Source organism: Oncorhynchus masou, chromosome 26 (assembly GCF_036934945.1).
Source record: "Oncorhynchus masou masou isolate Uvic2021 chromosome 26, UVic_Omas_1.1, whole genome shotgun sequence".
Lineage (NCBI taxonomy): Eukaryota > Metazoa > Chordata > Actinopteri > Salmoniformes > Salmonidae > Oncorhynchus > Oncorhynchus masou.
The window spans coordinates 19,645,366-19,658,223 of record NC_088237.1 but is presented as its reverse complement, the minus strand read 5'-3'; the positions used below and the strand labels follow the sequence as shown (position 1 = coordinate 19,658,223).

The window sequence follows — 12,858 nt, the reverse complement described above, 5'->3', positions numbered from 1 at the left end:
TGGATGGAACTGCAGTGAGGGCCTCATGCACTGCTGTCTGCATAGGTTCCATTTCAAGATTCATGCAGTCCATGTGATTCTAAACTACTGCTGGCTACTCGGCTCAGTCAGTGGTTATGTAACTCCGTATGTATAGGAATCGGCCGCCAAGCCGCTCGCAACTTGGCATGAGATGTTGCCATGGTTACATTGTTAGAGTTCACACACCAATAGTGAGGGCGTGGAATGTAAACTGATATGGTAAAAAAGTGAACAGTTGGCATTTTATCGAGCCTAACCCAATGATGTCGTAAAACCTTCACCGTGACGTCAAAACCACAACTTACAAAAAGCTATTTGATGATCCAGTAAAAATGTAATCCTTTGACAATAACTGTACCAGCTAGACTATATACACTAAGTGCATTACCAATGATATACAATGTGAATGACTCAAGAGAAAGGCCAGATATGGGTGAATACGCCTGTTGTTTCCCTGTGTAGGCCCTGCCTGCAAAGTATGCAGCAGTCAGCTGGGTCCTGGCATTGCCTGGGGAGCGGCTGGCAGGCAGGGCAGAAACAGGAGGGTAGGACTGTGTGTGTGTGTGTGTGTGTGTGTGGGGGGGGGTTAGGTGACAGCTGAGGAATGCCTGCTCCGCTCTCCCTTTGCCATGGTTTCCAACAACTGTCATGCGAGGAATGCACGGGCCAGGACGACAGAGCCGGAATGCTACCCATCCAGTACATATCTACAAACATCTTTCTCCAGTCCTGCCCCCTCATTCACAACTCCCTGTACCTCCTCTCCACCCCTCACCTCTGGGGAGCAACTGTGTTCAGCGTGTTCAACACTAAAGTTCCCAAAACTGTTAAAATAAATGTTGAATATAGTAGAACTGATTTGGCAGGCAAAAAAGAGAAATCCATCCAGGAAGTAGTTTTATTTTATTTTGTAGTTCTATTGAATGCCTTTACAGTATCCATTGACTTTGGACTCAAATTGCACTTCCTATGCCTTCAATCTTTAGAAATTGTTTCAGGCTTGTATTCTGAAAAATGAGGGAGTAAGACCTCTCTGAATGAGTGGACACTACAGTGTCTCAGAGCTTTCTCCATGCGCACGACCTCGAGTGCGCCTTTCTTGTTTACCTTTTACATTGACAACGTTATTGTCCGGTTGATATATAAATCGATTATTTAGACTAAAAACAACCTTCGGTATGATTATAAACATCATTTGACATGTTTCTACAAACTTTACAGATACTATTTGGATTTTTCATCTGCCTGTTGTGACTGCGTTTGAGCCTGTGGATTACTGAAGAAAGCGAACAAAACGGAGGTATTTGGATATAAATAAAATATCAAACAAAAATAACATTTATTGAATAATTAATGTCTTCTGAGTGCAACCATATGAAGATCAAAGGTAAGTGATTCATTTTCTCTATTTCTAACTTGTGTAACTCTACTTGGCTGGTTACTGTTTAATGATTTGTCTGCTGGGCGCTGTTCTCAGATAATCGCATGGTATGCTTTCGCAGTAAGGCCTTCTTGAAATCTTCTCGAGCTGACAAGGTACAAATCTGTCGTTCTGCCCCTGAACAGGCAGTTAACCCACTGTTCCTAGGCCGTCATTGAAAATAAGAATTTGTTCTTAACTTCTTGATACTACCCATCCCGTATCCGGGATCGTGAATACAGCCTCAGGCTCATTACCATAACGCAACGTTAACGATTTCTGAAAATCGCAAATGAAATGAAACTAATATGCCTGCTCTCAAGCTTAGCCTTTTCTAAACAACACTGTCATCTCAGATTTTCAAAATATGCTTTTGATCCATAGCAAATCAAGCATTTGTGTAAGAGTATTGCTAGCTAGCTTAGCATTTAGCGTAGCATTTAGCACGCAACATTGTCACAAAAACCAGAAAACCAAATAAATAAAATCATTTACCTTTGAAGAACTTCAGATGTTTTCAATGAGGAGACTCAGTTACATAGCAAATGTTCAGTTTTTCCTGAAAGAATCTTTGTGTAGGAGAAATCGCTCCGTTTTGTACATCACATTTGGCTACCGAAACGAACCGAAAATTCAGTCACCAAAACGTCAAACCTTTTCCGAATTACCCCCATAATATCGACCGAAACATGGCAAACGTTGTTTAGAATCAATCCTTAAGGTGTTTTTTCACATATCTCTTCATTGATATGCCGTTCGTGGAAGCCTGCTTTCGTCTCAGAATCCCATGGAAAAATACCAGCAGCTGTAAATGACGCAACAATTTCGAAGGAGGACACCGGGCGGACACCTGGCAAATGTAGTCTCTTATGGTCAATCTTCCAATGATATGCCTACAAATACGTCACAATGCTGCAGACACCTTGGGGAAACGACAGAAAGGGCAGGCTCATTCCTGTCGCATTCACAGCCATATAAGGAGACAATGAAAAACAGAGCCTCAAAAATCCTGCTCATTTCCTGGTTGCAGTTTCATCTTGGTTTTGCCTGTAGCTCCTGTTCTGGGGCACTCACAGACAATATCTTTGCAGTTCTGGAAACGTCAGAGTGTTTTCTTTCCAAAGCTATCAATTATATGCATAGTGGAGCATCTTTTTGTGACAAAATATTGCGCTTAAAACGGGCACGTCTTTTTATCCAAAAATGAAATAGCGCCCCATAGATTTAACAGGTTAACTGACCTGCCTAGTTAAAGGTAAAATAAAATAATAAAATCTTTAAACCTATGTATAACACTTGTGTTTTATGAAGTTTTATAATGAGCATTTCTGTTTTTGAATTTGGCGTTCTGCAATTTCACTGGATGTTGGCCAGGTGGGACGCTTGTGTGGTTAAGAAAAACAAGTAATCTTTTATTGAAGAATCCCTACTGTTGGCCAATCAGACAAAGGGGCGCAGGCGACAGCTTCAACTTGCCTCCAGAGGGGAGAAAAATGTTTTTTTATGTAAAAAGTGCCCAACCAGCCGAAAAAACCCTCACTGAAGTCCAAAGCGTCACAAAATGTTGGTGCATATATTATCACAACTATTCCGAACTGGTAGCATGCAGAAGCTTAACACACCCAATTCTGATTGGGTCAACCATAGGCCTAATCCTCCAGGTCCATAGTTAAGAACAGTGGTGCTCACTCACAACAAAAGGTGAACATCAGAGGCCATTGTTTAGTGACTAGTAGGTGATCTGTTCCACACAGACAAACCCTTTCAAGCCAGACTGTCCACAAACTCCAAATGCATGCCAGGCCTCCAGTACAAAGCTAAGCGGTCCAGAGTATGTGTGGTGGTGACTCATACCCAAACTTAGAATCATCTCCACAAACAATCTATACTGAGAAGAACTGATGCAGGTGGTATTTATAACCTGGCACTCAGAAGTGGCAGGAGTGCAGTGCAATGCAGTCACTGCACCCAAGGAGGAGTGAGTGACCCTCCTTGTAAAGCATTGTTACAATCAAAGCTAGAGGTCACTGCCTTGTCACAAGGAAGGGACATGGTTCAGGGCATGTCAATGGCCGCTGATGTCATCAGCACCCGACAACCCCCATAAACAATTGTTGCAGATAAAATAACAGCTCTACAGCTGAAACTGAAAGGAGACTTGCCACTCTACCATGTCAATTAGCCTACACTGCCTGGCTGGTCAGTGGTCACTTGGGTACCTACGTGGTAGTAGCATTAGAGTTATGTTAAAGCCACAGTAGTCTCATGACTAGGCCAATTATTACAGTAGTGGTAAATCGTGGCACAATGATTGACTATTAATAAAAAGGCTAGTCAAACCACTGGCAGGTGACTAACCCTATACACCTAATAAAGACGTTTTCTTCATGGAAGACTTGTTAGGGACCAATGAAAATATTGTTTACAATGAATGAATCTCTTATTTATTGATTATAACCACGGTGATGTTTGTGCTATCTTGTTTGAAGATGTATTTATAGATCTTGAAATGAATTGTTTCTTGCTATTTTCTACATAACTATTCTATTGTGAAGTCAGTGGCGTATTGGGGAGAATTGACTTACTGTTTGGTTTAGTTCCATTCAAGACCAGGACTAGGGTGCATTACCACTACTGGCCTCCTGCTAATAGGAGGGGAGTCCATCCCACTTTGGGAGAGTCATTAACCATTCATTCTGACAACTTTGATTCTCTAAGCCAATTGGCCCTACTCCTTGAAGGCAGAGATTGCTAATGTGGATAATGATTAGCAAAGCAATCAGGGACAATTAACGTGGCAACCAAAACAAAGAGGCAAGCCAGACTGAGCCAAATTAGATGGGGGTTAGCAAAAATGGCACTATTCAAATGGTATCAAGATATTCTTTAACAGCAAATATGTTTAAACTTTTTTCTTTTTTTTTTACTCTGCGAGGTTGGGAAAGTTGTATTTGTCCAATCAAATTAGATTTGTCGGATATCTGAAATACATGCATTTTTTTACGTTTTTAAAAACTTGAACACTGCTGCACGAGGGAGCTGTGGAGGTGCCGGTGAGATGGGAATGAGCAGACTGAGGCAGAGAGCGATGCTACTCATCTACAGCCAAGACTACCTAGCTTGTAAAAGCCACAATGTTATTTATCATCCCATATAACAGCACCCATCTTGACTGGAGTAGCCTAGAGAAGCTAAGCTAGCCAACTATAGCTAGCGAGGCTAATTGAGGCCACATTTCGCTCACTTTTAATCACAATTGTATTCCATCTTGCATTGCAATAGTGAACTCCCCATCCATTAAGCCACTTTGATTGGCCACCAAACACCTGAATGCTACCACTCTTTATGGGGAGAACGGCATAAAAACTACAAATGAAAAGTTTTGTTTTTATTAAATGTATAATTTGAAATGTCATGGTATATTCTTGCATGTAACAATGTCACATGGATATTTTACATTTAGAAAATTATTTCAGTGTTAAAATAGGCCTATACATTTTTTGGGCCCTAAAATGAATACTCAAAAGTATTCGAATACCAACGTCTGTTCAGATATTCAAATAACAGTGAAATCCTAGGATTAGCACGCTAAAAGCCAATGTCTAATTTGCCGTCAACTCTTTTCCAAGAATCTGAAGCCAAGGATCACATGCTGGAAAACAAACAAAGCTGCTCCAAGTCTCTCCAGACATGGTTAGGTCTCCAACACCGCTTCGCAAATGCTTTCCTAACTCTGCTTGTCCCTGGAGCGGACTCCGGTCCAAAAAAAGGCAATGTTTTCACCCAGTGAGCCTGCTCAGTGTGGGGGACTGATTAATTCCATTTGAAAGGAAGCCCAACTCAGTCACCCTAAAGGCAGGCTGATTAACCTCTCTGCGCACCGAACCCGTTTGCGGGATTAAATTCGACAACATACGGTGATCGCTACATAAATAGTCATATTAAACATTCATGAACATACAAGTGTCTCACATGGGTCGAAAGCCTAGAATCTTGCTAATCCAACTGCGCTGTCATATTTTTAAAAGGATTTACTGCAAAATAATACGATGCGATTATCTGAGAACAAAGCCCCATAAAAAAAAATGATTTCAACCAGCACAGGCGTAACATCACAAATTGCAATAAAATAAATCGTCAAAGCTAAACTATCTTCCTGTTTGCAATCCCAATGCTCATTGTTACACAATGAATGGTCTTTTGTTTGATAAAATACATTTTTATAGCTTAACACAAAACATTTTGTGAACCGCTTGTTTCGTGAATTCCGTCGCATTCCATTTGATGAAACATTCGATGTAAATACACACTAAACGTGACATTTCCAGTCATGTTTGGTTTCATTGCAATCAAATGGTTTGTTTGTAACAACCAAACCTGATGGGTCATTTCGCGGGACGTATTGACTGACAGAAACCGATTTGAAAACAACAAGTAATGAAATCGTTGTGCACCAATGATATGTTTTTCGTTGATTGACTGTATTTTAACCCAATGATCACTGATCGTCTTGAAATCTAGCTGGGTAGATAGCCAATGAGCTGAGGTAAATGGCAATATGTAATGTTTGTGTGTTGGAAGACCAAGCCATGTTGTAAACTCCGGCGTAAAAAGGGTCATTCGCCATTGAAGATTCATACCGGAAGGAGCCACGCATGTTACACACAGCATTGTTTTGGTAAAGCGCATCTTCAGCTGTTTATATATCAACCAGTATGGCGACTAAATCAGGGAAAGATAAATCTAAGTCTAGATATACAGATGTGCACACAATTTTATAAGAAATTGATCGGGAAAGTGAGATAGATTGTTGGAGGACGATTCATTTAGCGATTCCCAAATGGAGGAATATTTTTTGAACGGAGAGGACATTGTTTTGGACTAGTAAGTTCTTCTCATGCTAATGCCGTTGTTTGAAATTAATAATATAAAATGTTATTTTTATTTTAGTAGCAATTTATTAAAATGCAATGAAATGTGTAAAGTACACGTTGGCTATACATTGTGGGTGGGGGTATGTTTGTATGTATGTTTATGACCCATAGCCTATGTGTATATGTGTATATGTGTATATGTGTATATGTGTATATGTGTATATGTGTATATGTGTATATGTGTATATGTGTATATGTGTATATGTGTATATATATGTGTATATACATATGCACACACACATATATATACATACACACATATATAGTGGATTAGAGGGAGCATGGCCGAGATGCGTGTGTCTGCCGCCCCACCCCACATGAAATAGCCTATTTGAGGCTGTTGAGAGGAGGGCAGGCCCACAACAATGACCAAAGTGAAATGGAGACAGTAGATCCAGCTGGTCTGTCGTAATATAATAGACAGTATATAGTCAATGTTATGTTCCCTGTACTCATATATATTCAATGTTATGTTCCCTGTACTCATATATATTCAATGTTATGTTTCCTGTACTCATATATATTCAATGTTATGTTCCCTGTACACATACACACATACACACATATTGATACAGGGCTCATATGTGAAACTATTCGAACTGAACATTTCATTTCCCAGTGACACCAACTCCAAATGGGAGCCCCCAGTGCCAAGGTGTCCATCCCCCACTGAAGCTGGTTCATACAGCTCCTGCCACAAGTGGTGTTCATCTGCCCAAATTTATTTCTGCTGGCATGGATGAACCTCAGGGCCAAAAGGGCACAGCATGGAGGCGTCGCTGTGTTCTTTGCAGAAGTCCCCCATCACCTGCACCACATGCTTGGTGACCCTCTGCTTTACAGCAGAAAGAGACTGCTATGGCACCTGGCATCAGCAGCACAATATTGTGTAGAGGACTGAGGGTCTTCCAAATATTTAAAGTGTTATTTTGTAAATGTAATATATATATTTCCTGTTTTTCTCCATTTTTTTAGTGGGGGGGGGGTGTTAGAATACGATTTTGGTATTTTGTATATAGTTATTCCATTCAAAATGGATAACTTCACCAATTTGGCCACTTGGGTACATTTGAGCTACCTGTGTGGGACACCTGGGTGACTTCATGATAAATGTCATGTAGCACACTCATTTTGGAAGTTATAATTCTGAAACTTTGCACAAGTACTGTTGCCCTCTTATGTTTCACTGAAATTGTCCCCATCATCCTATCTGAATGTTTGTTTTGTCTTGTTTTAAAGATGATACAACAACAACGTTTTTTTCATTGTATTATCTAAACCAGATCTATTGTGTTATATTCTCCTACATTCAATTCACATTTACACAAACTTCAGAGTGTTTTCTTTCAAATGAAACCAAGAATATGCATATCCTTGGTCCTGGGCCTGAACTACAGGCAGTTAGATTTGGGTATGCCTTCAGGCGGAAATTGAAAAAAGTAGGGGGGGTAGCTGTAAGAGGTTTTAAGAGTAGGGCTGGGCGGTATACTGTTTTTTGCGATATACCAGTATTGATGCACGGACCAGTTTGGGTTTTTACTTTACCTTCTATAACAGTATTTGAATGTTTGTTTTGTTAAATGTGATACGCAGTGTGTAACGTCCATTTTTATAGTTTACTTCGCAACTCGAGTCATCCCTCTATGTCGCATTCCACACAGACCTAGCCCCGGCTCCTGTCACTCAAGGAGCACATTTGTTGTTCCTCCACCACGAGACACTTGTGTTCAGTCTGCATGGTCAATGCAGCACTGTTGATGACAACGATGCAGTTGTCACTTTGCTTCTTAATATAAATCTACTACCATTCTATAAATACACTATTTGCTTGCGTTTCTTACATCTGCAAACAGCTCGTTTGTCTTGGCAAGTTGTTCCTGAATCTTGTTATCCGCTAATGCTAATCACTAGCTAATAAAATAATTGAATAAGAGCAAATGTAATTAGCCATACAGCCTGATAATACCATTGATGGGGTAGACCTAAATCAGCATGTTTGTGCAACAGTTTTTTTGAAATTAAAGAGGAATACGCAAAGCAAGAATATTTTAGCTGCATGAAAGAGCTAAAACATTAAATGTAGCCAAAGATTATAGGGTCCCTTAGGAAACACCTATCAACACTTTAGTTCCCGCCCTGTCACAATGACTCCTCCCTGGCATTTTAATTAATTGTCATGTCAAACACTATTAAAAGTTAACACGATTATATTCTAACTATATAATTAGAATAGACATTCTATTTTCATGATTCCAACAGTTAACCCAAGTGTTTTGCTCTAAATCGCAAGTCAAATTGCAACATTTGTTTAAAAATAAGGTCCAGATTGCTTGCCCATATCCTGGCAGTGTGGAAATGATCTCAAATGTAGAAATTTATGAAAATGACATTTTTGGGGTTGAATTGAACAGTATAAAACAATCAGAATGGAGAAAGACCCATTGAAATCACTTAGAATGTTTGTGTTGCCACCCTAGGGTCACTCACTACTCAAAGCAAATTTAGAACTTGCATTATTAAAAAAGTTTTATACTGTCAAACATCCATTTTTATTCAAATACAGTGATAATATTTTGGCCATATCGCCTAGCCCTAAGTAAGAGACTATCTAAATGTCTGACAAGACAAAGTAATTTGTGTGAATTCCCCCACCCAAAATCAACTAGTAATACAGCAGCATCTATTCTAGAGATATGGCACAACTTCCACACCCTGAGATCAGCCTTGGGGGATATAGCATTGCCCGGCAATAACAGTTTATAAAAAGGTGCACACATCACACTACTTATGAGAAAGAGCAGGTGATGCATCACTTAGCAAACAGGACATCTGGGTGATGAGATCATTGTAGATGTAAGGTTCAAGACACTGAGTATGCAAGACTTCAATAAACCATGATTCATTCTGACTTTACTAAAACGCATTTGGGGAGCCAGGCAGGCCTACATTTTCTCAATTCTGCATTTACGCCAGTGTGAAAACTGTTGTTGGGCAATTAACATGTTACAATGACAAAACAATGGCATGGCGTAAAATGTTAATGTGCAGTATCTGTTTTAAAAACACTTAACCCTGACTTAAAGGAGTTCTGGCTTCCACAGGCACTCTGTTTTGGTTGTCAGTATTCAAGGTAACAGGCTGGTGCTCCACCTGCCATAACATAGGCTAAAGTGTTGATTAATAATATTAACAGCCCAAAAACCTAGGATTGGCTTCTTTCACACAGCTGAAAGTGACAGATATTGACATGTAAAACCTCACATCTCTCAGAGAGAATGTGTCAGCTGCTATCTGACTGCAGAACAGTTTACTGTGCAGCAAAATCCATGTCAGTAATGCAACATTGCAATCCAAACACATCTGCGGGATATATGCTTGCTAGCCTAATTTAGAGCCAATAGCCAATTCCAAAGTGTAACAATCTTTATAAAATGAGCATATGATTCTAATTCTGGGCATTTACTTAGTGTTAAGCTAAGAATGTTAGTTAGCTAGGCTATTTTAAAAGTATACTTTCCTAACTACTTTGAAACAGCACAAGTTGATGATTGCCAATCCATGCAGAGAGCTTACAATACAATTATACAGATCTATGCATAGCTATAGCCTCCATATATCACAATAACTAGGATGTGCCCACCTTACAGCAGCAACAGAAACTAGGCCAAATGCATTGTGATACATGTGTAATCTGTAGTGTAATATATATATATCACACTGGAAATTACAAAATGTGGGTACAAATTGTAACGTTATCAAATTGCTACAATAGTATTATTAAAATAATAGGAGTAGCAACATAATGTCAAAAGACTTGGCTACTGAGGCGAACGTTTGCTAGTAACACGTTAGTGGGCTGTAGTATGATAATTGAGTTAGACTGGTTAGTTACATAATATTTCTTGAAAATATAAATGTGTCATGACTGTAGCTCGTTAAATTACAGTCGTCCTGCCCTTTAGTCTAGAGACTGCGGCATAGCTACAGTAGCTAAACATATTGTAAAATATTGTTGCATGTTACAGTTTCGACGTGATCCAAGCTGACATCTGAATTTAATTTGAATTGAGTTTTACTGCCAACCGAATGCAGTCAAGCTTATGCTTGGTAACGAACAGTGCCAGTGCCACTGCACTGGCTAGCTAAACGTTCTTTCCACAGGTTAGCTAACGTTAGTTGTGCTAGCTTGCTACAAGTTGGCTAGCAGGCTATCAACTAACAAAAAAGTGTTACTTTTCTGTACTTCCTATTGACTCAAATAACACAATTGGCTGCAGTTTTAACCTCGCCAAAGACTAATAAAGGGGTATTTGTTAAACAACAATACGGAGTTAAGCTATCTTTCATAGTTTACACAGGTTAGCCAGAGTAGGGCGGCAGATCAGTTCCAATAATGGTTTGCAGATCTGGGCTGTGCCTGTAACTGGCTGACGTTAATTAGCTATGCTAACTGCACCACCCAAGTGGCTGGTTAAAATGTTAGCAAGCAAGCCAACGTCATTCTTCCTGACTATTGGATGTTTGAATCAGTTGCTGATAAACGAAGACCAAATAGCTAACAATCCATATAAACATTAGCTAAGCTACGACTGCATTTAAACATACCGATCTAGCTCAAACAGGGTAGCTACCAATCAGATATTTTATGAGTTTAACCACCCCTTCGCTTCTGATCCAATTCAATCAACACAGCCCAACAAATGAAATGGCCCTGTCTCGTCTAAAAAAAAGACGGGCGTGCTAGGTAAACAGACTGAGCTTCAGCAAGAATTACTCCATTCTCCATTACTGTGGCAGGAGGTAACGTTAGCTACGATCTTTTGCAAGACATATGGTTGTCGTGCTCTTGTATGGGAAGTGTCTAGGCTTATAACTGAAAAAGACAAACCTGGTGGAGGGCAGTCAGACCGTCTACATTGGCGTAGTTGATGTCAGCACCCCGGTCAATCATTCGGAGCACCTCCTCGGTATCGCCGCTTGAGCAGGCAGCCAAAAACACGGCGCCATCGTCGAACTTCACCTTCGCCTTCTTCTTTTTCAGAATAGGAGGCTCGATGTCTGTCTCCGACCCTAACCACCGTTTCAACTGTTCATTCCTTTTTTGCTTGGCGTCCGCCATCTTCATCCCCTCCTGTCTCGGGCTTCTTATCTTTCTCCGAGAGAGGATATACTTTATAGTGCCACTATCCCACAGCGCACTGGGCGTGGGAAGGGGGGCCTGAGAGAGCGTCTGGATTTGTTTTCCATAAACTCGCGAGACAAAGCAACGTCACCTCAGGATCTGCAGTATAACGTCATCATCAGCAGATGAAGGGAAAAGGAGGTTTTACATTCCTTGACAGAGTTAGAGTGTTATCATTTATTATCATAAATAAGAGCAATGAAACCAGCATAATGTCGATTTTATTAATTGTGAGTTCTATCAGGATGGCTTCCAGTTTTTTTCAAGGGTTTTTATGGTAACTGGTCAAACTAAGTCAAAACATTTGAGAAAATAGGTATTTTATTTCAAATAAAATAAAATTGTATTTGTCAACAGTGCAGTAATATCTAACAAGTAATCTAACAATCCCCAACAACTACCTAATACATACAAATCTAAAGAGGTGAATGAGAATATGTACATTTAAGTATATGGATAAGCGATGACCGAACAGTACAGGCAAGGTGCAATAGATGTATAAAATACAGTATATACATGTGATATGAGTAATGTAAGATATGTAAACATTATTAAAGTGGCATTATTTAGGGTGGCATTGTATAAAGTGACTAGTGGTTGGGTCTCAATGTAGGCAGCAGCCTCTCTGAGTTAGTGATGGCTGTTTAGCAGCCTGATGGCCTTGAGATAGAAGCTGTTTTTCAGTCTCTCGGTCCCAGCTTTGATGCATCTGTATTGACCTCACCTCGCCTTCCTGTGACATCAGGTGCTGTAGGTGTCATGGAGGGCAGGTAGTTTGCCCCTGGTGATGTATTGTGCAGACCGCACCTGCACAAGGCGGTGCAGTTGCCGTACCAGGCTGTGATACATCCTGATAGGATGGTCTCGATTGTGCATCTGTAAAAGTTTTTCAGGTTTTGGGTGACAAGACAAATTTCTTCAGCCTCCTGAGGTTGAAGAGATGCTTTTGCACCTTCTTCACAACACTGTCTGTGTTGGTGGGCCATTTCAGTTTGTCTGTGATGTGTACACCAAGAAACTTAAAATTTTCCACCTTCTCCACTGCTGTCCCTTCGATGTGGATAAGGTTTTTTTTTATTTTCTGTTTCCTGAAGTCCACGATCATCTCCTTTGTTTTGTTGACGTTGAGTGAGAGGTTGTTTTCCTGACACCACACTCCGATTGCCCTCACCTCCTCCCTGTAGGCTGTCTCGTTGTTGTTGGTAATCAAGCCCACTACTGTTGTGTCATCTGCAAACTTGATGATTGAGTTGGAGGCGCGCATGGCCACGCAGTCATGGGTGAACAGGGAGTACAGAAGG

The 12,858-nt window shown here is 40.3% G+C and overlaps 1 protein-coding gene across 7 annotated transcripts in view; it reads right to left on the bottom strand.

Annotated features, from left to right (window-relative positions):
* The window catches only part of LOC135514990 (protein phosphatase 1 regulatory subunit 12A-like), a 77,555-nt gene extending 65,948 nt beyond the window's left edge, over nt 1–11,607 (bottom strand). For all 7 annotated transcript variants that reach the window (XM_064938764.1, XM_064938765.1, XM_064938768.1 and 4 more), the window contains exon 1: nt 11,264–11,607. In XM_064938764.1, coding sequence (XP_064794836.1) covers nt 11,264–11,500 — 237 coding nt within the window. In that variant the 5' untranslated portion in view covers nt 11,501–11,607. The remainder of the gene's footprint in view (nt 1–11,263) is intronic.
* Nucleotides 11,608–12,858: the final 1,251 nt, after the last annotated feature.